The sequence below is a fragment of the Oratosquilla oratoria genome, chromosome 29, assembly GCF_046742065.1.
Source record: "Oratosquilla oratoria isolate Oo_2021 chromosome 29, ASM4674206v1, whole genome shotgun sequence".
NCBI classification, from domain to species: Eukaryota; Metazoa; Arthropoda; class Malacostraca; order Stomatopoda; family Squillidae; genus Oratosquilla; species Oratosquilla oratoria.
Genome location: NC_134805.1, coordinates 23,671,564 through 23,697,660, shown reverse-complemented (window position 1 = coordinate 23,697,660; position 26,097 = coordinate 23,671,564). Strand labels below are relative to the sequence as shown.

The 26,097-nt window shown below is 40.5% G+C and overlaps 1 protein-coding gene across 9 annotated transcripts in view; it reads right to left on the bottom strand.

The window, feature by feature from the left end:
* LOC143040667 (protein lap4-like) overlaps window positions 1-26,097 on the bottom strand; it is a 91,525-nt gene that overhangs the window by 57,990 nt on the left and 7,438 nt on the right. For 6 of the 9 annotated variants that reach the window (XM_076211926.1, XM_076211928.1, XM_076211931.1 and 3 more), the window contains exons 4-16: window positions 24,184-24,384; window positions 21,796-21,871; window positions 20,080-20,267; window positions 19,827-19,967; window positions 17,857-18,024; window positions 17,453-17,557; window positions 16,631-16,711; window positions 15,023-15,754; window positions 13,143-13,259; window positions 11,951-12,130; window positions 7,795-7,827; window positions 1,332-1,490; window positions 558-689 (exon numbers count right to left, since the gene is read on the bottom strand). In XM_076211926.1, the coding sequence (XP_076068041.1) occupies window positions 558-689; window positions 1,332-1,490; window positions 7,795-7,827; window positions 11,951-12,130; window positions 13,143-13,259; window positions 15,023-15,754; window positions 16,631-16,711; window positions 17,453-17,557; window positions 17,857-18,024; window positions 19,827-19,967; window positions 20,080-20,267; window positions 21,796-21,871; window positions 24,184-24,384 (2,313 nt within the window). The remainder of the gene's footprint in view (window positions 1-557; window positions 690-1,331; window positions 1,491-7,794; window positions 7,828-11,950; window positions 12,131-13,142; window positions 13,260-15,022; window positions 15,755-16,630; window positions 16,712-17,452; window positions 17,558-17,856; window positions 18,025-19,826; window positions 19,968-20,079; window positions 20,268-21,795; window positions 21,872-24,183; window positions 24,385-26,097) is intronic. The other 3 variants (XM_076211932.1, XM_076211927.1, XM_076211930.1) reach the window with 3 other exon arrangements.

Here is a 26,097-nt window from a genome sequence, read left to right as displayed (position 1 = left end):
GGGTGTTTAATAAACATATTACAATATATATAAAGATATACATATATATACATATATATATACACACACACACGTTTAATTTGATAGTTTGATTTTTCACATCTTTTTGTAGCATATAGGAAGGCATCATGTGATAATATACATCTTGAACTTTTAACTAAGGAATCAACTTGGGATGTTACCTCTATATTTGTATTCAATTGATTTTTCTTTAGCTTTAGATGCTTTGTCCCTGTCCTCTCCTCTCAGAAATATACATTAATGAATGATGATTCAGTTTCATGTTGCAAAATCCCCTAATCAGGAGGCTAGGACAGTGTCCTTTACAGAGGACTTTGTAGCATGGAATTTTATGAACCATGCCCTTGGTCCAACTCGCTGGTGGCAAGGTTTGAACTGCTGTCACCTTTACCTCTGCCACAAGTTATGATGCTCTAACCCATTTGGCTGGTAAATCATTGACGAAAAATGATCACTTGTTCTCTACTTCCTCTGAACACTAGTGCAACCTCTTTTTTTCTGAATTCCTAAATCTAACTTGTTAGTATGAAACTTACCTGCTGTAGGTCATAGCCATCACAGACAAGAAGTCTTATAGTTGAACCAGCACCTCTCATAGTATTAACAGCCTCTTCATGCGTGGCACCAAGTAAGGAATGGTCGTTTACTTCTAACACCCTCTGCCCAACCTACAGAGAAAGATTGGATATACCATTAGTGAAGATTACAAACATTACCTAACCTTAATTTTTTCTATTACACAACCTTTGGAAACCTTGTATGCAGTCTTTAAATTATCAGTCATCATGCTTGAGGATAATTTGTTCCTTACAAATGAAATGTGACGGTTGTCAAAGTCCATCAAAGTACCTCAAAGTAAGAAACAACATTGAACTGCATTCAAATATTTTTTATATACATCGGTCCTGCCCACTTGTGAGCAGGGCAAAAAGTTGGAACAACTATATAAAATACATACATACATATACCAAGGCTTTTTCCCCCTTACAAGGGGGGTAGCCAAAAAGAAAAAGTCATAAAATCATTCCCACCCATTCCATCCCTGAATAAATATAAAATATATAAACTATATAAAATATATAAACTATATAAAATATATAAACTATATAAAATAAATATGTTATAATGAAAATCCATGTGAAAAAGTTGCATAAACACAGCAAAGGAAACATGGACTGGAAGTGAAGCGTTTATTCCTGACGTTTCGTCCATTGACTTTGAGAAAGTCATTAGACGAAACGTCAGGAATAAACGCTTCACTTCCAGTCCATGTTTCCTTTGCCGTGTTTATGCAAATATGTTATACTTACACTAAGTCTCCCATCCCGGTAAGCAGCTCCTGCAGAGTTGATCTTGGAAATGAAAACTCCTTCATCGCTCTTATCAAGGGGATTTCCTGGAGACCCTTGCACACCTCCCTTGATGTTCATCCCTAGCTTCTCCCCTGGAAGCTTTTTGATGACTACTTCCTGAAAGGAAAAATATTTTTTCTTTCACACCAGTGGTAAGGGAGTTATGCAAGGAAATACAGCATCTGAAAAACCTGAATATATAAAAAATGTCACATTATCAACATACACTGAAGATTTAACACCACTGATAAAAAAGGTGTGTAATGTCAACTTTGGTGGCAAACTCTTTTCTATTATTATAGGATGACATGAAAAACTCGTCCTTGTTTCCCATTTTCTAAAAATAACCAAAACTGCAAGAATTTATGAAACAAGCCATTGTGTCATCTAATACTTTCTTCAGAAGACATTATTCAATTCCCTGTAAAAAAAAAAAGAAACACCTGCAAGTATATCAAATTCCATTTAATTGTAATGAATATTCATCTGACCCCTGATTTTCATGCCAACTGCACAACCAACAATCACAAACTATATAGCTTTCATGGTGTAACACGGCATTACCTTGGAGGGACATGGGCTATATATTAAATAATCATTGCCACTTCATTCTATCTTATCTGTTATAATAATTCCAATGCTACTATTTATATTCTTTCCATTTTGTCTACTTGCTGTATTTGTCACATAAACACAGATTACTGTGAAACACAACAAATGAGATACTCATATTAACATGCACAGCTTTGTGGAGAAAATGGAAAAGCAGAAGGAAGTTTAAGGGTCAGCCTATACTTTTAAGGTTAGTGTTCCGAACCTTGTAACTATTTCTTTTTAATTCTTAGGAGACAACACAACACTCAACTATATCCAAGTTTGCCAATACTACATACATATACAAAAGGCTGTTTCCCCCATACTACCCTATTCTAAAATCATTTCCATTCCAGCAAGGCCAACAATGGGAGCCTGCAAGTAGGTAGATATGCAAAGCATATGGGGAACTATCTGCCACTCATCAAATTCCCAAAACACCCTCACCTCTATCTGAAGATGTTGCCCCAGTGGGCTCACACTTGATCTCTAAACTGGTCACACAATCTATACTGACTATGACTGTAATTCTTCCATCTTTTCATAGATGGCATCTGACAACTAGCGAATGCTCCCTTCCTCCTACTCTAAGCCAGTGACAAAGAAATAAACTCTTGCTAATGTCAGCAGTCCTGCTTCTTACAGAATTTTTTGTAAAGGACAGGGCAATATTAACAGATGTTGTGGGGGCTGCATGTTTCCATTTAAGGTAACATTGATTTAGCTAATCAGTGGGTGGGCAGAGCTATGCATCCTGATCCCTGAATGGCTGCCCAGATCAGCACCTTGCTGTCTGTGATCTGCATATTGTGTACATATTACAACCATATGCATCACATTTGCTATTGCAACTTGCTGTCTGTAATCTGCATATTGTGTACATATTACAACCATATATATCACATTGCACTCAAGATGCCTGTTAGCCAGTAAATTAGATGAGTTTTCCCTTGCCATTACCTCTTACCTCCAAAGCTACTTGGCCACTTTAATAAACAACTCAGGTCTACAAAGTGCACCAGCACCAGAAAATATTCAAATATCAGCAATAAACTCATGAAACCTGATGTTGTTCCAAAATCTTAACAACATATACCTCGGAGTCCCTGCTACCTATTGTAACAAACATACACATTTTATAGTGGAATCTCGATATACTGAAATTCAATTATCGTATGTGAAATGTGCTATTATACACAAGGTCTTGCATAAAAAAAAATTGGTGCAGGTGGGTAATTAAGTAGGTGGTTGACATATCAACTGCTACATGGCACACATGTAGTGTCTGTCTTCTTGCTCAAGCAGCAAGCTGCACGGCTATGATTAGCATTAGTTATTACTTCTGGCTGCCGGATATGAGAGTAGTTGAGACATTGATAGTGGAATTTACACCTCTCTCAATCATCATGGCACCAGTCACCCTTGTTAAGGAAGTTTGTTACAAACAGAAACATGTAGTTTTGACACTAAAACAGAAAAATGAGCTATGTAAGAAGATGGAGAAAGGTATGAATAGGAGCATACTAATGCATGAATACAAACTTGGTTCCACCACCCTGTACAACCCTAAGAAGAAAGATGAACTCTAATTTTGTGTGATGAACTCTGAGGTATCAAAAACAATGGAAAGTAGGCACAGTAAGAAACGGGGAAAGCATAAATATCTATAGTGCTTGAGTGGCTTTTGAAACTTCCTTCCAAAACACTTTTACATACATACGTACATACCAACGGCTTTTTTCCTCCTTACAAGGGAGGCAGCCAAAAACAACAGCATAAAATCCACTCCTAGCCATTCCATCCCCACATACTCCACTCCCATTCAATCCCCCTCCCTCCCTCTTATCCTGACTCCTCCTGGCTGACGGGTCATCCCTGCATCTTACCCACTGCCCTGGGTCAGAAGCAAAACAGCAAGGCAAAGTGCATCCACAGCAAAGCTGCTTCATTTAATCAGTGACCCCCTCCCCTCACCATCCCTTCATGCAGAAAAGAGAAGATTAGAGAAACCCCTTTGGGCTGCGCCAAAATATCATTCACACATACTCCCTCACCCCCCCATGCCCCACCCACTCCCTTCCATGCATCACAGCATCATCTATACACAACCATTCTCTACTCACCCCTATCTTCTGTCTTCTCCCTTCCTTCCTCAACAGATATTCCCCTCTTTCCCAATGCCCCTTTTACCCCATCCATCCATCTCATCCTTGGTTGACCCCTCATGTTCACTCCCTACACCTCTGTCTTCCACACCTCTTTTACTAGTCTTTCTTCACTCATTCTTTCTGTGTCCAAACCATCCCAACACACTTTCATCAACCCTATCTCACAACTAACTTTCCAACCCCACTCTCCTCCTCGTCTCCTCCTTTCTCACACTATCCAGCCTAATAACTCCTACCATACTTCTCAGGCATTTCATCTCAAACACATTTAAACTCTTCCTCTCCTATGTTCCGTGTTTCTACCCCATTCAGTGCTGTCAGCACAATCACTCCATACAATCTCCTTAGCATCAATTCCCAAATGTCTATTTCTCACTACATTTTTTAATCCACCAAGGCATTTACTTGCTTCTCTCAATCTATATTCTACCTCCACCTCCACTCCTCCCTTTTCTGCCACATTCACACCCATTCTAAAGCTATCCACTTCCTCCAGTCTCTCTCCCTTAATACTCACTTCCAATTTACTGCCACATTCTCCCCTTTTACACCTCATCACCTCACTTTTACTCACATCTATCTCTTAACTTTCTTTTTTCACACACCTTCCCAAACTGTCATTAACTTCCTTAATCCTTCCTCTGATCCTGCCACAAGCACAGGGTTATCAGCAAAATATCTGGTTTATCTCCCATTTTTCTCCATTTTCTTTAACCACTGACCTATTACCATTGCATTTACTTCTCGCACCACCCCACCTATGAATAAATTGAACAGCCAAGGTGACATAACACATCCCTGGCAAAGTCCCACCTTTACCTCAAACCACTCACTCTCTCCATTTTTAATTCTACCAGAGGCTCTACTACTCTCGTACAAACTCTTGACTGCTCTTAACCACTTCGGTATGAGTCAAATTCTTGCACGCAGCATTGGCTGCTATATGAACGGTGCATCACACTACTCACATTACAAAATATAAAGTCCCTGCTGTATTACTCATTGTCTTTTACTCTGCATAATAATATATACATAAAACGTGATCAAACTAGTTCACAGAATCCTGGTTAACTCGTGTACAACTACAAAAAATGTATATATAATCAAAACTCCGACGCTGACATCCTCGTGTACCCACTTGTGGCTCATGACACCTACATAGGCATCATTGTACCGAAGTGGTTAACAGCTTTCTTCCTATCCCATATATCTGTAATACCTCCCACAGTGCTTTCCTGTCTACCCTGTCATAAGCCTTTTCCAAATCCACCTAACATCTAATCTTCACCTTTTCATCCCACCATTAACCGCCTCTCCTGTTCCCTTTTCCCTTCCTCACACCATATGCTCTCTTTGTGCAGTTAGCATTTCCTCCTTGAAATACACCAATTCTTTCTCCACTCCAGTTTCACTTTCATTCTTCACTACCTTCCATACTTCTTTCGACTTCTCTGGTACTCTTTTCACCGTTTCATTTAATTTGCTCACCTTGCAGTATTTCTCTGCCTCCCTCTCCTTTCCTTGACTTTACCTCCTCTGAATTTCCCTCCTACCAGATACTGATCTGGCAATCCCCTAAATAGATTTACACACAGCACTCTTTCAATCCTCCCTAAGGGTACCACTACATATATGTATGTCTATAAATTTTGACTGGATAATGCTATGAAGGGAGGTTCTGTGCAACTTACCATGACAGTAGGTGGTGTGATATGCAGTGGCATGTCTGGGATGTTGCCTGTTGTGTTGTAGAAGTTGTAAGACCTGTTGAAGTATACCTGCCCATGGTGGTCTGGCATTGTCATGCCAACATAGGAGCCCCTTACAAGTTCAATACACTCAGGACCCTACCAATAACAATTAACCAAAATACTCTCAAGAACATTTCACCTCCACCTGGAGGTTCAGTCCCAAGAGGCTGACACTTGGTCCCCGGAGAAGCCCCAAATTCAACATCAAATATTCCAACTTCTGGAACTGCTGATGTGTACCATCTCAAAGTGGTCCTCAACAACATGGCCGAAGGAAGAGCAATCCATCTGGGATTCTGCTGATCAAAGAACATCAGCAAAGTGCAGCCCCTTTGGAACAGATCCAAGTTTACTGACTCGTATACATGTATACCTTCTACCCCCACTTTTTTCCCTCAATTGAGGACAGTAGTACACGAGTGCCTGGCCGCCTCTTTTTAAAAGCCAGTGACAATAAAATGTACTCGGGCCCTAAATGCTCCTGATGCATTATGTATGTACAGATTAACACCTGTATTTTGCAATAAATGCCACTCACGGATCCACATTTACCAACAGAGCAAAATAAAAAAACAAACTGTTCCTGATGTCTGAAGCATGCCCAGACTCTTATATAAACACATACAGCTGAGAGATATTTTGTAGATAGACACAAAGGATCACACAACCTCCAATTTCATTGAAGGTAATGAAGGGGTTGAGGTTGAAAAAAGAAGTGCATGGGTCAAAAGTGGTAAGGATGAGAAGTGCAAGAGGACTCGCATGGATGTGCATGGATTTTGTACAAAAAATAAATAAATATGGAAAGGAGAGCATAATATGATACAATAGCATAAGGGAGCCAAACAAAAATAAATGAAAATTAGTAATAAGGTAATAGCTATTGTCTTGAAGACCATAAAACCCACAATCCCTCAGTAGTCAGCAAGTCCTTGGGGCCTCCCAACACTGGCCTCTCTAAAAAGAAATGTTGGACTGTTGCATACACTGTACCAGTGCAAGTCAGTCACCATTTGGTAGGAGGAGGGAAGCAGTCAAGGATTGTCAAGTCTACCTATCTATCTATATAGCAGGGGCCTCTTCCCTCTTATAAAGGGGTAGCCAGCCAAGGCATGCACCCTTCCCTACCCATTCCACCACCCACTTGTTTGCCTCTCATCATATCTCCATGAGAAGTCAAGAAGAGAAGAAGTCAACTCTACTTTATTGAAAAATTGAAGAGAGAGTTGAAGCTGATACAAGATTTTCAGTCTAGTCCACAGATCCCCTCCAGATGGAAGAAAAGGCGTTCATAGATTTTTGAGGACAAATGGTGGGGAGACGATTCTCTCCAACATCTGTTGTACTGAGCTACCACACTTGACCCCAGAGAACAACAGTGCATATAAAGGAATGAATGGCTTAGGGATACGAGGTTAGTGGTGGTTTGTTTGTGAAAAGCTGGATATAAAACTGAGTCATTCATAAGGTGATTGCTACTGCAGCTGCAGGCAGTGGGACTCAGTAAGAAAGTGAAGTAACTGAATAGCACATTGAAGTCCATAAACATTTAAATGTACACAATGATCATACATGCATATTGGGCATACTACTACTTCTGTTTGAATGTAAACATCAGCAAGAACTTTTCACATCAAAGGAGAGGAAACCAACACCACAATACACAGAGATGGACGCCCTTGCTGATCAGATTTGTTGCACATCAAGAAATCTGAGAACACGAAAATTAACGAAGAAATAATAAGGACGCACAAAACTAGTTACAGGTTTAAACTACACAGATGATGCAAATAGGCCAGCTGGAGGAAGAGTTGATATGAATGAGCATGAGACTTTGTGCAGCCTTGTCATTCAGGGGGACAAATTATATTACAACAATGACTTGCTAATAAAACAGCCTTTACTCACATGAACAGTTAATTCTTGACTCGCAGATAGGATCTACAATGGGAATGAACAAATATTGAAATCAGAAGCACAGAACCCATAAGCACATCAATTGACAAATGCATGTATGATTCTTGCTACAAGAAACTATGAAACTTTTCTTTGATCAGTGTGGTCCAAATGTGTCCACAAAACTGCGAGACTCAACCAAGAGACATATCAAATGAGATTACAGAGCCGGTTTCCAATATGTGTGCTGAAAACGATCCACACAAAGGTGCCAGTACTTCATTTATGAGTAAAAAAATTCTGAAATATTAAATACACTCAATAAATCAATTGTTGAAATAATGTATAAAATACCCCCATGAAAGAGTGTGCCAGAATAAGAGTTACAGATGCCTTGGAGTTCAATATGCGCAACCAATTAGTACCACACTGATGCCAATATATGAAGTAACATGGAAGCAGCATGCAGCCAATATGGTATCCAATGTCATGTGATTATTATATAATTCGGCTGGGAGACTCTCAACCTAGAAAATTGGGGCCAAATTCAACTCTGGACATTCACCACATCCACTACTGACAATACAGTACACTATAATACCTTTGCATCCATATAGAGATGCAAATAATCCTCCTCTCACCAAATACACATGACTGCAATGGTAGAGGGTTCGTAAAGTTCCTATGCCTATTGTTATTAACAACAACAATAACTACAACAATAATAATAAGTCAGTCGGTCCATAATAATAATGATGATGACAACACGTACATACACATACCATGGGGTTTTTCCCCCTTACAAGGGAGGTAGCCAAAGTCACAAGGCATAATTCATCTCGCACCCATTTCATCACCACCCACTCCACTCCTATTCACCAACCCTCCCACCCTCTTTTTATTGGCTCCTCCTGGATGATGGGTCATCCTCCATCTCGCCCACTGCCCTAAGTCAGAAGCAATGCAGCAAGATACATCACACCCACAGCAAGGGTACTTCATTAAATCGGCGACCCTCCTCCCCTCTCTGTCCCCTCATGGAGAAAAAAATAAGATGTGGGAGAAATCCCTTTGGGCTGCGTCAAAACATCATTCACACATATCCACTCCTTAACCCCCTCTCATCCCCCACCCATTCCTTTCCATGCATCATAGCATCATCCATATACAACTATTCTCCATTTGCTCATACATACATGTACCAAAGGCTTTTTCCCCCTTACAAAGGAGGTAGCCAAAAAACAAAGGCATACAAACCACTACCACCCATTCCATCCCTAACATACTCCACTCCCCTCCCTCTTATCTTGGCACCTCCCAGATGATGGGTCATCCCTGCATCTTGCCCACTGCCATGGGTCAGAAGCAGTGTCACAAGACACAGCACATCCACAGCAAGGCCGCTTCATTAAATTGGCGACCCCCTTCTCCGTCCCCTCATGCAGAAAAGAAGATGGGGAGAAATCCCCTTGGGCCGCGTCAATTCATTTCTCACACACATACACACACGCCCCACCCCCCACCCACTCCACCTCATGCATTACATCATCATCCATATGCAACCACTCTCCACTCACCCCCATCTTCCACCATCTCCCGTCCCCCCCAACAAACACTCCCCTCCCTCCCAATGCCCCTTTTACCCCATCCATCCCATCCTAAGACGACCCCTCATGTTCACTTCCTCTATCCCTGCCTTCCACACCTCTTTCACTAGTCCTTCCTCACTCATTCTTTCCATGTGTCCACACCATCCCAACACACTTTCTTCAACCCTATCTCCCAACCCCCCTTCCACCCCCATTCCCCTCCTCACCTCCCCACCTCTCATTCTATCTAGCCTAGTAACCCCTATCATACTTCTCAGGCACCCCAACCCAAATACATTCTAACTCTTCCCATCTTCTTCTTCCACATTCCATGTCTCTGCCCCATATAGTGCTGTCAGCACAATCACCCATTCATACAACCCCCCCCCCCCAGCATCCATTCCCAAATGTCCATTTGCTCATAAAATGAGTAAATTTCAAATCAATACTGGTATTCAATTCAAGGGAAATATTACTGGCACATGGAAAAAATAAGTGAAGAGACTGCCAAAAAGTATGAAAAGCAGAAGTGGATGCTGCGAACTTGAAGGAAAAATGGGATGCAGGGGGCACTGGATGCTAGACGAATGTCTGTTGAGCAAGGAAGAGAGGAAACAAAAGATAGAAATAGATAAAGATTTTAAATGGACAAGGAAATGAATTCTGCTCTGTAGATTTTTCCAAGTTGATGGAGGGGAGGGATAGTTTGCCATGTAATAAAATCAATCAAGCAATCAAACCCTAGGTACCTCTTGCAGGAAACACATGATTCCTCGGTAACTGGCAACAACCACCAGAATGGCCCATAAGTCACTCAAAGAAGAAATATCATGTCTGTGCATATCTAGGGTGGGGCAGTATAAGGTAAGGTGTTCTGTGCCTTCTATGTGATGGTTACATTCAGGGCAGTTTGCTTCTGTTGCCAGGTTTATTCTGTTGATGTTGTCTTTTGAGCTGGCTGGTAACATAAATGCAGTCATGCTTATGTGGCGATTGTTTCTCTGAGGGAATTTTCTGTGGGGGCTAATGTCTGGAAGGGTTTCACTGAGAAGGGTGTTTGGTGGATGGCTGCTGGACCCTGTTGTGCAGGTGCTGTGCCTTGCTGCATTGATTCTGACCCAGGCAGTGAGTGGGGGGAGGGTTGGCCCTTCATTCACAAGGAGTTAACATAAAATGAACATAAATGAGTGTTGGGCAGTTGTGGGATGGGTGTTGGATAGTTGCGGGATGTTTGTGGGATGGATGTGTACCTTGGGTGGTTACCTCCTTTATAAGAGGAAGGAGGCTTTTTGCTATGTATGTAGATAGTGTATTTTTATTTATTTTCCTATTTTCTGCCAATTTTCAAAACCCATCACCATCAACACTTTCACCTCCTTCATGATGTGCAGCCTTGATGGGCTGACACTTGGTCTCCAGACTGGGCTCAAGATCTCTATACCAACTTCTTGCAAATCTTCAATGATGGATAGCTGACAACCAGTGACAGCTCCCCCCTTCCTACTACATTCAACTGGTGACATAGAAACCATCCCATATCAATACAACACAGATAACAATCCATAGTTTCTCCATAGAGAAATCTGAGGAAGGGCCCAAGGACTGTTAACAGCAACTGTGGGGCTACAGGTTTTTCTACTTAGTAAAACATGATGCAGCAATTACAATTGTCTTTTCTGCTTCTTAGAATGGAGAGCATATTGCTGTCAGGGGAGGTTGCTTGTTCATTATGTTGAGGGGGCTGCCTAGTGGGGTGGTTCTATCTACCTACCTGGAGCTTAAATGAAAGGAAAATAAGAGGGTAAGGGATGGGAGTGGGATGGATGTGGGTGGGTGGGTGCATGCCTTGGCTGGCTACTTCCCTTACAAGAGATAAGAAGCCTGTTGGTATGTATAGATAGTGTTTGTATTGAGATTATTCCTGCTGTGTCATCTGTTCATTTTTTTCTTTCCATTTCTTTTTTGTTAGAAAAGGATACACTATTGTGTATTACTACCTTGTATGACTAACTCTTCAGCACAAAGTCTCCAAGGAGAGAACTGTAGTTTGTCACTGACAAAATACTCTCAAACTCTACCTACCTATTTTCCATCTTCCATATATTAAAAAGTACAGTAATCCCTTCTATATCTGAACTAATTGGGCCAGTGTGCTCAGACTTGGGGATTATTCATATGTGAGGTAAAATTACTCCCTCACTCTGTCAATCATTGCTAAATTTTCAATTCTGAAGGAATATATGTACATATATACATATACCAACGGCTTTTTCCCTCTTACAAGGGAGGTAGCCAAAGTCAAAAGGCATAAATCCACTCCCACCCATTTCATCCCCACACACTTCACTCCCATTCACCATTCAATAATGGCAAGGTTGGGTTAATGGCTGTTCAAATATGGGAGGGATTACTGTACATTCAACAAATCAATTCACTTTAAAAATTCAGCTTGTGACCTCGTATTTCACATAAAATGCTTCCTCATCCCTGTCAAACTACTACTAAGTTTCCTCTTGGGTCTGTACACCCTCAATCTGCCCCTGCTCAGCTCCCAATACCTGTCACCTGTATCAACATACCATGAGGCCGCTGGGCTGTGGGTCATGGCGAATGCTCAATGTAATTTCATTTGGAGCGTTCAAAAGTGCAAGAACAGCCTCTTGATGGGTGGCACCTGTCAAGTCCTTGCCATTGACAGCCATTATACGGTCACCCATCCGCAGCTTTCCTGTTTTGTGGGCTGCACCTCCTGCATTGATCTGCAAAACAATTAGTATATCATGTACAAAATTAGGAGTTCAATTACACTCATATTTTCTGTGGAAGTACAACACAAATTTGGAGAATACAGATCAGGTATTTACATCTATTTATATCTATGTACCAAGTGACTCTTTGTTCATACAAGGGATCTTAATTATCTAAGTCTAAGCAGTGTATTTCTGCCGCAGAGGAAGCAAATAAAATTCTAGGACTGACTGCATGACCTTTTTTATTTCAAAAGTCCATCTGTCATTGACCAACTATAAGTGGTGTTCATATAGTCACTGAATCTCATTAAAGACATTGACTGATTGGAAGAAGTACAAGGATGAGCCACAAAACAGATTCCAAATATCAGATTTAAATCCTACTATCTATATATCAAGACCTTTTTTCCCTCTTATAAGTGAGGTAGCCAAGCTAAAGGCTACTTCACTTAATTAGTGACCCCCACCCCCCCTCTCCATCCCCTCATGCAGAAAATAGAGAAAACGGGGAGAAATCTCTTGGGGCTGCATCAAAATATCATTCACATATACCCACACCCTATCCCTCCTCCATTCCCTGTCCCCTTCCTTCCTTGATCACTATACCTAAATGGAAGAATATCAAATGCCAAGGTATATACACAAGGATTAGCTTGTGACATCTATAATTATGTTACATACATACCAAAGGACCTTTTCTCCTCTTATGAGGAGAATGGCAAAGTCAAAGGAAACACCCATCCCACATCAATCCAAAACCTATTCACTGCCTCTCCCATCTCCCCACCTCCCTCTGTAGATGAAGCGTCTCCCCACCTCCCCTTGTAAATAAAGCATCTCCCCGCCTCCCCTTGTAGATGAAGCATCTCCCTGCCTCCCCTTGTAGATGAAGCATCTCCCCGCCTCCCCTTGTAGATGAAGCATCTCCCTGCCTCCCCTTGTAGATGAAGCATCTCCCTGCCTCCACTTGTAGATGAAGCATCTCCCCACCTCCCCTTGTAGATAAAGCATCACCTCTTACCTTTGATATATACACTCCTGGATCATCTGGGGAAGCACCAAAAGGAACACAAAAGTGGTCAGATCCTCCAATAATGCTGAGACCTAGGGGTCCACCATCTTTAACCATCGTCACTTCCTGTCACAAAGTGAAGGAATGCTTAAGTTAGCATACGTTCTGTTTGAGAAACAAGATCACATTGCCTTAAAATAAAATTTAAGCATTTGATATTGTCAAAATTAATGGTCTGGCTCCTTTCCTCTGGAAACTAGATATATGATAATGAGCCATCACTTGTTTTCTCAAGCTATATTCATGTACCCAAATAAACTAAGACAAATAAGAAATTCAGTAAGAGTATTTACTTTTATGTATGTATTTATGTAATCATTCAGGAGGAGCCAAGATAAGAGGAAGGGAGTGGGGTGAATGGGAGTGGAGTATGTGGGAATGGAATGGGTGGAAGTGGATTTTATGCCTTTGTTTTTTGGCTACCTCCCATGTTAGGGCCCTTTGGTATATGTATATATGTTGTGTGTGTGTGCACTTGTACATGTGTGTACATATATACATATACATACATGATTATACATATACACACACACATAAGCAAAAAGGCTTTCTCCCACTGATAGGGGGGGGTTCTCCACGATGGAAAAATCACACACTCCTCCTCCTATCTTAGCACTTCATCTATTTATTCAATTGTATTTATCTATTTGTACCTAAAAGTAGTATACAGGAAAAGAGCAATGCTTAATTTTATAAGGGATCTTGACTTATTACACAATTACCATACATTGATTTAAGTTCATGTATGATTCTAAGAGTTTATGCATCTCTATGTAAAACCACACTTCATATCTTTTAAACATTTAGCCTATTTCAATTTTTTCTTTTGAAATCATTAAGCTCCAACCTTGTATACTACTGCTAAGTAAATGCACCCACACATGAGAAAGAACATGTACAAGTAAACTTACATTGCCTAAATCAGCATAGCATAAAGCAATACAATATTTCTCTGAGAGATCTATAGGCTAACCCAAAAGTCCCAGATACCTTGGATCTGCAGGTTTCCTGCCAAAGAGAACTGCAACAACAGATCAACTGAGTATCTGGTACAACTTATACCCAGGACACCAGACAACTATTCTTTCCGTAGAATAGTCGTTAGCTATTGGTGCACTAATCTTGAGAAAGAGAAACACACTGGGCATATAAATTCACATTTGTCTTACGCTGTAGTGCAGATACTGAAGCAGAACAACTGACAAAAATGTCATGGTCACTGGTACCTGTCAGCCCCTTTATGGTTCTACCAATGCCCTACAACCATACTATAGGAACTTCTAATTCCTGCAATATATATAAGATGTTAGCACTAATTACAGAAGAAAACTTCTGTCTAAAGAAAGTGATTATCTAAGCAGTTTATACTTCCTTCTGAGTCACATTTTCATTAATGTAAGGAGTTGCAAAAAAGTGCTCTACAAGCAAGCTCAGCAGCATCTAACTATACTAAAAAGCTTGTGTGGTTCTCAGCCCTCTTTATTTTTTAATAATTACTCACTATACCTATGGATTAGTGTCACTAATGGTCATAACTACAAATAATGCATGAAACAGGAAAGAGTTTTAATAGGTCAAGAACCTTTTTTAGATCAATGTGAAGCAGCCGCAGCTGGGGTACTCTGAGAGAAGCTAAAGCAAAGAATCTGCCCCCATGCAGCACTAATCCCTTGTGGTGGCACAAGTGTTGGTGCTCCAGCAATGAAACAAAACAAACGGAAGGTCTCCTCCACCATAAGACAACTGATGAATGAAAGTTACATGACAGCAAGTGGTTCTCTTGCCCACATAATGAGTATTAGTGCAGCAAACTAGCCCGCCCACCTTACCTCTACCACGAGTGGCATGGGGGCCAGTTTGTTGTCTGTGATGCGCGTTACCACCATCTCGGTAAGAGTCGACTTCGTGATTGTCTCAGTGACCCTACCCTCGCGGTCGGGACAGGCCTCGGAAGAGCCCATGGCCATGGGTTCATCCTTTTGAGGAAGGTTGATGGAAACATGGACGGAGGGGTTTCCGTCCTCCTTGGGACGCCCCTCCAGGAAGTGGTGTGGGATCAGGGACTGAAAGTCTTCGTTAGTGAGTGGACGGTGGATTGGTACCTGGGTAGGAGCAGGAGCAGCAAAATCAGCCGCCGTGCTTCCTGAGGTACTTGAAGTGGTCGTGGTCGTGCTACTGGTAGTCATGGTACTTGTGGTGGTCGTTGTGTTGGCTCCTGGCACCACTTGTGTAGTTGATGTGGTCCCTGCCGTGGCAATGGACGAGGAGACAGGCGTGTGGTTGGCCTCTTGTACATTTGAATTAGACATACGGTTGCCAGGCTCAGCCCGACGATATCCTGTATAGCTTGGTCGGTTAGCCATGTATGAGCCGGCACTATAGAGCCCTGTGTACGGCCGCGGGGTGCCAAAGACAAGTGGCGAAGATTTTGAAACGCCACTCCCCTGACCTTTGGGAACCAGAGTGTCTCTGCGGATGACTAAGCGTACAAAGCGTTCCAATCCAGTCAACATGGACACAGCCTGATCATGCCGTGCACATTCCATGTCCACACCATTTATCTGGAAAAAGTGCCAAATCTGTTAGAAAAATGCATTACCTATCCCATTTATATCAGTTACAAATCTCACTCACAACATAAAAGTTAATGTGGGAGGCTATTGCCGATACATGGGATAAAAGGAAAGATATTAAGAGCAGTCAGTTTTTATGGTAGTAGAGCCTGTATTAGAATTAGAAATGGAGAGAGTGAGTGGTTTGAAGTAAAGGTGGGACTTAACCAAGGATGTGTTATGTCACCATGGTTGTTCAATTTATAATGGATGGGGTGGTGTGGGAGGTAAATGCAAGAGTAATGGGCCAGGAATTGGAGAATTAAAGATTTTAAATGGAGAAAAATGGGAGATAAGCAGTTGTTGTTTCCTGACAACACTGCACTTGTAGCAGGATCAGAGGAGGGATTAAGGAAGTTAGTGACCGAGTTTGGGAAGGTGTGCGAACGAGGGAAGTTGAAGATAAATGTGGGTAAAAGTAAGGTGATGAGATGTACAAGGGAAGAGGATGGCAGCAAATTGGAAGTGAGTATTAAGATAGAGAGACTGGCAACTAAATGGGGTGGAGTAAGGAGACTGGATATACCCTATTTTATACTTTCCTCTTGCCCAGTTACAGAAAAACACAGGATTCTAGGGAACAGCTCAAGCTAATCCCTAGCCATGGAGCCTGTGAACATGTGTAGCTGTAGAACAAGTGTCAGTAAAAACAAGATTGATTGTATGTTTGTAAGTAGGAAAATGGATATTTTTATTCAATACCATACACACAATTGTTTTGATCTACATATAATTATCTTGCCGTTGAATTTTTTTCTATTACACAATGTGTGTATCAACTGAAGTACTTAATAACTACAAAGAGTTTTCAAGAAACAGACTTACTGATATGACACGGTCCCCAACGCACAACTTGCCATCCTTGGCAGCTGCTCCTCCTTCTGTTACCCGTGATATGAAGATTGCCTATAAAATAATGGTAATGATGATATTTTTCATGAAAGTAGTAGTTGATGACAAGACTGACGAGTTAAACACCATATGAGGATGGAGCCTTTATTTGTTCGACGTTTCGCTTATTACAGCTTTTTCAAGTACCAAAAGTTGTAATTAGTGAAACATCGTACAAATAAAGGCTCCATCCTCATATGGTGATGATGATATGGTTTAACCTCACACACTCCCCCCCCCCCTATCGGGAGGCTAGGACAGTGCCCCTCACAGAGGGCTTTGTAAATTGTGTTTATGACTAATAAAATAAGCTATATTTCATTGGATATATATAGGCCAGTGTGCTATATTATCAATACAATAGCAAAAAACTGAGGTACAACTACATGGATGACCCCCAATCAATGAAATTATGACTTCATGTAAAATTATTTTATTCTATGATTAGAATATATATTTATATATATAAAATCCATTTAGAAAGTTGAAGAAAACATATATACCTAACCCCTTTTCCTTCCTCCCTCATATACTTCTCACTTGAATATAATATTACTCCCATTATTCCTCATAGTATCATTGTTAATGGCTTATGGCAAGAATGAAAACATTGTCCAACTGTATCAAATTCTGTCTTACAAGTTCCCCTACAAAGTCAAGCCTAGAACTGGGGTAGAAAAAGTGAACATCTTACCCAAATCATCCCTGTACATGATATAAAAGTTGGGGAGCATAAATGAAAAGTAGAACACTTACATCTGACCCATCCTTAAACGGTGCTGCTCCTCTGCCCCCTGCTATACTGAAGCCCAAACCATTGTGGTCTCTCATTAATGTCGTATATATAGTTTCGTGTAAAACCTGAAAATTACACCAAGAAGTTTTGAAGGACACAAATTTATGAGAGATATTCACCTTACAAATTATTAACAAGATGGTGTGGGGCTGCAAGTTCTCCACTTAGTGAAATTCACAGTAACAATTATTATCAAATATAGTAGTCACACTATAGCACTATTACAGTTGTTGTAAAGTTTTTCTTTATACCCAGTAAGACTAGGTTTACACATACTTTTAAACAATGGCAAAGTATTTCAATTTAACACTACATACATGTGTAACCTTTGATTGAAATGTAAAAGAAAACTCAACAAACATACCTCCAATTCATCCACTGATTCGCCTTCTCCATTGACTATAGGTTGTGTTGGTTCTCCATTAACAGCTGGTCCAACATGGTTGGGAATAGGAGCGACTTCTTGTGTTAATGAACACTTCTCTACCATTGGGGCAACATGATTGGCAATAGGATCCTGGTTACTGTTAACCTATGGGAAGGGTTGACCATGAACAAATACATACCATAATCATTAATTTTTATAACAAGATTCTATAGGCTTACAGCAGAAGCAAGTCAATCCCAACTACTTTCAATTTCGAGATTCCAAATCTTTACTATATTGGGATATTCATGCTCACTTATGTTATACATACATACCAACAGGCCTTTTCCCCCTTTATAAAGACAGTAACCAAGTCAAACCATATACCCAAACTACACCAAATCCCACATCCATCCAAAACTCATTTGTTGTCCCTTCCATCTTTGCATCTCATGAAAGACGTAGCATTCCCACAGCACAACCCAACAGCCTGAGCTGGTTTACCTTTATTGCTTCAATGCATGTCATCCCCTTCTCCCAACTCATCCACTCAAGAAATTGATGGAATGGAAAAGAACACCCCTTTTTAGTTGCACCACTTCACCATCCATTTACAACCATTCTCCATTCACTCTTATATTTACACCCTTTCTTCTTTACTCAACAGATATTCATCCCATCCGTCACTTCATTCTTGGTGTTCTGCTCAAGTTCACTCAATCCACTCCAGCTTCCCACACTCTTTTTGCTAGTCTTTCCTCATTCAATCTTTCCATGTGCTCATACCATACTTGAGCACTTCATCTCAGAAACATTTAGGCTCTTCCTTTCTCTCTACCTACTTCAAATTCTAAGTTCCCTTACAGTGCTAGGGGGACAAACAATCACTTCCTCTTACAATGTTTTTCTTTTTCTTCATCCCCAAATATCTGTTCCTTACATTTTCATTTCCCCTATACATTTACAGTGGCTAAAACAATATAATGGAGGCCATCTGCCAGAAATTGTCAATGACAGTAATTACTTCCCCTAGCTCTACTACCAAAGTGCTTCAGTTTATTCTTTGACTTAGCTGCAAGTGTGGTGTCATTTCTAAAAAAAAAAAAAAAAAAAAGCACTTGGTCCACTTTCCACTTGCCTCCACTCTCACCAACTCCAAATCCTTGCCCACCACCCTGACATTTACCTTCCTCACCACCCACTCCATCAACATACACAGTGAACAACCATGGTGATATTATACAACTCTGGAGCAACCCCATGTTCACCTCAAACCACTCTCTCCATTCTTGACCCTCACATAATCTCTACTATTGTAAAAACTTCTGACTGCCTTCAATGTTTGAGAAGTATGGTAGGGGTGAGAAGTATGGTAGGGGTGAGAAACGAGGAAATGAGGAGGAGAGTTGGGGTGGAAAAGGAGATGGGAGATAGGGTTGATGAAAGATTATTGGGATGGTTTAGATACATGGAAAAATTAGTGAAGAAAGGTTAGTAAAAGAAGAGTGGAAGGTAGAGGTGGATGGAGTGGGTGGGGGGGAGGTTAGGGAGTGATTACAAGTGAATGATATTTTGATGCAGCCTGAAAGCATTTCTCCTAGTCTTCTTTTTTTCTCCATGAGTGGACAGTGAGGGGGGGGGGGTCACCAATTAAATGATGTGGCCTTCCTGTGGATGTGCTGTGTCTTGCTGCATTGCTTCTGACCCAGGGCAATGGGAGAGATGCAGGGATGGCCTCTCATCCAGTAGGAGCCAAGAAAAGAGGAAGGGAGAGAGGTGGTGGTGAATGGGAGTGGAGTGGATGGGGATGAAATGGGTAGGAGTGGAATTATGCCTTTTGACTTTAGCTACCTCCCTTGTAAGGAGGAAAAAGCCCTTGGTATATGTATGCATGTATTACCTGTTCCTTATTTCATATATTTTTCCTTTTTTATAAATATAAAAAATAAATAAATTGACTCTCTTACCTTTTCTGGAACAAGTTTAGTGACTTCACGGACAATAACCATCCGCAACCGTGATCCTGCTTCTCGCATTATACTAACAGCCTCATAGTGGTCAACACGTTCAACATTCATTCCATTTACAAATAAAAGCTTATCACCAACCTGAAAGAGTCACAACAATATTGTAACTATTGACTTACAACATAAATTCAAACCAGAACATGTTTGATTTATGGAATACTTCTGCCCATTAGTGGTGTTTCTCGAAACTTACCCGGAGTCCAGCCAGGTATGCAGGGCCACCTTCTGATACGCGGGAAATAAATATACCCTCATCCACACCTTTGTACGGTGTTGACCCGATTCCTCCCGCTATGGAAAGGCCAAGACCTCCTGACGTTCTTTCAACATCTACCTCCATCTTCTTCTCCTCAATCACCACTGTAGGACCAGCATCTGACACTGGAGAATAAATACAAGTAATTCTGAGTACTTTCCAGCCTCTTCAAAGTTAATGCAACCAAATTCCACTTCAGAAAATACACAGACACACACAGGATGGTAAAGCATAAATACTATAAGGCTAATTCAAAGTGTATAACCACCCTACATCCATACCATGTAAAGGATATGTTTAAGAACATTTTACCCCATCCATCCATCCATCTCATCCTTGGTCATCCCCTCATGTTCACTCCATCCACCTCTGCCTTCTACACTTTCATTCCAGTACTCTTTATCAACCCTATCTCCCATCTCCTTTTACATCCCCGCTCTCCTCCTTACCTCCTCGTTTCTCACTTTATCTAACCTTGTAAGTGTATCCTGTGGTATCCTTGCCCACTATTCCTGGATCTCCTCCAGCTTGGGTATGGTAGAGATGTCTTTCCCCAGTAAATCCAGTATTTTCTTCACCATTTCTTCATCCAAGTAAGTAAATGCCACTTTCATTAATCTCAGCATGTTGTAGGTTTCTCCGACAATTTTGTTTATCTGTTTATCAGGGGCTTTGTCCTTTGTGATGATTACTCCCAGATCTTTTTCAAATCCTACTTTCTTTACTTCCTTTTCACTAATTTTATATTGTCCTAGTATCCTGTTTTTACTTTTTCCAAATTCGATTATATTACATTTTTACAAAAATTCACTATAGTATTTGTGAGGGAAACTGGACTGTAATTTGTTGGGTCTTCCTTGTTTCCTCTTTTATATACTGATACAATATTGGCCTTTTTCCAGTCTTCTGGTATCTTTCCTTCCTTAAGTGAACATCTTATTATATTATATATTTTGACTACCAATTTACACTCCTTTGGTATTCAGTTTGCAATTCCATCTGAGCTATGCAATTTCCTGACATCAAGTTTTGTTATTTGGTCCATTATTTCAGATTGTGTGTGTGTGTATTTACATAGTTGTATCTTATGGGAAGGGGACCTATGCTCGTGGTGTCCCGTCTTTGTATCTCTCCATAATTAGTTTGCTCTTAAATTCTTGTACTGTTTTTGCACACACTGTTCTTTCATCTAATATGTTCTGTACATTCACCATTCTGTGGGGAGAGCTGTTCTTTTTCAGGTCTCTTCTATAATTGTACTTCTTGAGCTTCTTTCCATGCCCTCTTGTGTTTCTCTTATCCCAATTTAGTAAATATTCTCTATCAAGGACTTCCATCCTTTCATAATTCTGTAGATGGGGGGTTCACTTCCCTCCCTTTAACCCAATGTTGTATTTTCTTCTCTAGTGAAAACAAAGTGTTTGCACATAACTTCACCCATTTCAGTATCCTCTGTGTATTTGATGTTCCCTTGGTATAGTTTTACTATTTCCTGCTTGTTTTTTAGTTTCCAATTTACTTATCTATAAAATAGATGTGTGGGTGTGTGTGGGTGTGAAACCGAGTATGAAAGAACGAGAGAATAAGAGTGAGAGTAGGTGAAGACCAAGTGATCCCCAATTCCTAATTCCCTTAACAAAAATAAAACCTTACCCTCCTCTACATTTCTCTTTGCTTCCGTGTCCTGTGCTGAACCACTGGTTGCCTCCGTACTACCCGTACTTTTTGTCTGAAAGAAGTAGGTGACAAAGACTTTAGCAATCATAAAACACTACATGGATGATCATGCAAGGTGCACGTCAAGACCCAAAGTGAACATAAGTCAAAGCTTCAATGTGACACTAATCTAATTGTTCAAAGTTGATCAGTGAACTTAGATGTACTTTTAGCTACTTAGCTTCTCATATCACACACATACACCAAATAAAGTTAGGTATAATAAATTAAGAGAGTAGATGGGACCCAACAAGTAATGATACCTTTCTGTATTCTACATTTACGTAAATACACACATACATAACACATTCTTGGAAAGAGAGTGATCATTCCAAAATGTTGGAAGACACAAGGCATACATTAAATGAAATGCTGAAAGGACGAAATCTAGTAATTATGGGTGATTTTAACTCTAAAGAAATATGTTGAGAGATGACAGTGAAGGGTGGCAAGGACCTTTGGAGAAACCTACTACTGGACATGACCATTGAATACAAAATGACTCAATGGGTAAAAGAGAATTCCAGATATGGAAATAATGAATAACCATTGAGACTAGATTTAATACTTACATCTAAGCCCAAAATTGTGGATAAAATGGAATACAAGACACCAATTGGGAAGAGTGACCACATACTACTTGAGCTCGAACTAAATCAGGAAATATGTATGTTGAGAAATGAGAAACTCAGAAAAGGAAGACTGATGTATAACAAAATGGATTTTGGGAAACTTAAAAAATTCTTTCAAAAAGCAAGTTGGGAAGAATTCTTTAATGAAGAAACACAGGAAGAGAAATGGATTATCTTTGCACACCTTGTGACTCCCTCCTTGAACCATCCCCATTCCTCCTCCACTCCTAGTTCTACTCTATCTTTCACTCCTTCCCACACCTCTCTCAGCTTCTTGTACTTCTCCTTTTCTTTCTCATTTAAGCAGTTCACTTTAAGCACCTCCCTACCTTCTGTCCTTTTCCTCTTTCTCCATCTATCCTCCACTTTCAACTTACCTTCCACCAAAAAATGATCTGATATTCCCCCACTCTCTCCCCTTAGAACATGTACATCCTTAACTCTTAATACTATCCTCCTGGTTACCACTATATAGTTCATTAATGTTCTATCTACCACCCTTCTATCCACTACTCTCTCCCATGCATACTCATGCTTGACTTTCTTCCTAAACACTGTATTTGCTACCATCAACTCTCTTTCTAGACACATCACCATCAACTCTCCACCACAATTTTTTCCTGGAACTCCACACTTCCCAATCGCTCCATTTATTGGTTCATTTCCTACATACATACATATACCAAGGCTTTTTCCCCCTTACAAGGGAGGCAGCCAAAAAGGAAAAGGCATAAAATCATTCCCACCCATTCCATCCCTGAATACACTCCACACCCCTCCACCCTCCCTTTCCTCAACACGCTTCTCACTACCAGGCCCATATGCACTTACAAAAACCCACATCTCCCTTCCCAGTTTCACCTTCATCCACATTAACCTTGAAGAAACCTCCTTCCACTCCACCACATGTTTACCTATCTCTTCACTTACTAGTACAGCCACCCCTTCTCTCCCTCATCCTCTCTTCACTCTTGAGATCCTCCCAACTACTAAACCCAAACTTGCCCCTCCCTTTCAACTTAGTTTCACTCAATGCCAACACATCTATCTTCCTTCTCACAAATGTACTGCCTATTTCTTCCCTTTTACTTTCATCTGTACCACATCCATGCACATTAAATGACCCAAACCTTAGGGTGCTGGTTGGAAAACTCCTTGACCCTCTTATTTTAGAATGTCCCCTTTGGGGCTACAGGGAGAAGGATGCCTAGTCCTATTCCCATCCCATTTTTGTCACCTTATACAATTCAAGTGGATATACTTGGTGGTAGTATTCTTTTCCCCCACCACAGGGTTCGACAAAATGAGAAAATGAATATTCAGAGAATTGGTACAGGACAGTAACAAGAGTAGGGGCATCCCATATAGACCCTAAAGTATTAACTGCATGTTACTTAGCAGCTTTTAGCCCCACAATAATATGCAGCCAATATATATATGGTATACATACACACACATCAAAAGGCCCTTCAACCCTAACAAAAGGGGTGGGTGACCAGCTAAGGCATAAAACCACCTCTATGCCCGTCTTGCATCCATCTATTTTCCTATTTCATGGCTACCTTCCTTACATGGGGGAAAAAGTCTCTTGAAATATGGAGAGATATAGAAATCTTAGTTTCTTGTTGATGAAGGGCCATCCCTGTCCTCTTCACACTCCTTGGGTCAATAAAAAATAATCTACACAACTTACCTGTGCAATGATGGATGCAACTTTCTGAAGGTCTGCTGTTCGTGTTGCCTGATTGATACGTTTGTTCTTTAGATGATGTGGTGTGTCCCGTCTGTGGAGTCGACTGTGTCTCTCTGGGGGATTTTCCTCTTCGCACTCCTCAACACCCTCACCCTCCCCATCCTCTAAATCAAAGCCTACATGACGTTCTCCATCAACCATCTGCAAAGACCACATCAGAAAAAACAATAATTTCAATGTAAATATGAGAAATCTTTTCGACAACAACATCCAATTAGTTATATCAGAAATCTCTTCCTTCATCCATGAGGAGCTAAGATGAGAAACAGTGGGTGGTGGATAGGAGTGGAAAGAGGCTAGAACACAACTGAGCAGATTCCCCATTGCGAGGCCACAGCACTGAAAATATTCTTCATTATTGAAGGTTCTAGAAAGGGACCATTTTACCACAATAATGGACCAAGATACGACATGGTTGCAGTACATGGATGATGTATTTATCACCCACAGGGAGACAGATCTCAGTGATAAATTAAACATGCTCAATGGGATATAAAAGGACATACAATTCACAGTGGAACAAGAGGAGAATGACACGGTAATATGGAGAAAAGGGAACAAGACTGCTTTCTCAGTACACAGAGAAGGCACAAATAAAAATGACATTATCCACTACTACTCTGCTCACCATCCAAGAATAAAAAGTGGGGTGATAATAGGTTTCTTTTTGAGAGCATACCAGGTGTGCAGTGAAGAATTTCTCCAAGGTGAAATTGAATACATTTTTGACATATTAAGGAAACTGTGTTACGCACAAGGGCTCTTACATAGACTAGAAGTAAAAGCTTTAAGAATTACAAAAAGAATGAGAGGAGGCCAAATATGTGAGAACAAAGGTGACAGCAGGGGCTTTTTTCCATCCCAAACTCTAAACACATGGAGGAAATTGGACAGTTGCTCACCAAGGCAGGGTTATGAATTACATATGGCACAGGAACTAGAATAAATGACATCATTAAAAACAAAACTAAAAATGAGTACCATATTGGTGCTGAGGACAGCCTGATTAATAGAATTGCTTGTAAAAGCTGTCCTGTCCATTATTTTGTGGAAACTGCCAGAGGAATAAAAAAAATGGCTATATGAACACAAGAATGATGTAAAACCCCACCAGACATCAAATTCTCTAGTGGTTCATATAGACAATTTTGGCCACCTTCCTGAATGGGAAAATACAGAGGTGCTCCACAAAGGACTAAGAAAACAAGTGAGAAAAATAATTGAAGCAGTGTACATCGCTTCAAAGCCTTGCAATAATCATAGAGAAGGATTTATTAAATTATCAAAGTTGACTAGCGACTTTGTTCGAGGGGAAGCAGAGCGAAGGAATGACGGAAATGGGGGAGGAATGATGTAAGGAAAGTGAAGTGTATAAGCTGTAAATATTCTTCTTAGTGTATACTCTGAGGAAGTCCTCTTAAGGACAAAATGTTAGAAATAAAACTCCTACAGCTTTTTTGGCTTTTACCTCACCACTCTTTCCACTCATTCTGTCATACATATTTCAATATATATATATATATATATATATTCTATTAATAGATAATGTACAGAATATCAGTGAGACAGATTGCCATCCACAGGTCATTGCTAGATGTGTCAACGTCAAAGGGTGACATTAGATCACAATTACCATAATGGCAAGAATGCAAACTAGGCAAGCTCAGGCACAAGTGATACAAATATATGTTGCAACAGAATGAATTTGACTTTGCCTACCTTAGAACCACTAAATAGCTAATCCATGAAAAATTTCCATCAATAACTGAAACCACTGATAACGAAGGAATACTGCACTCATCCTACACAATAACAACATATCTTCAGCTTTAGACAACAATTTGAACACAACAA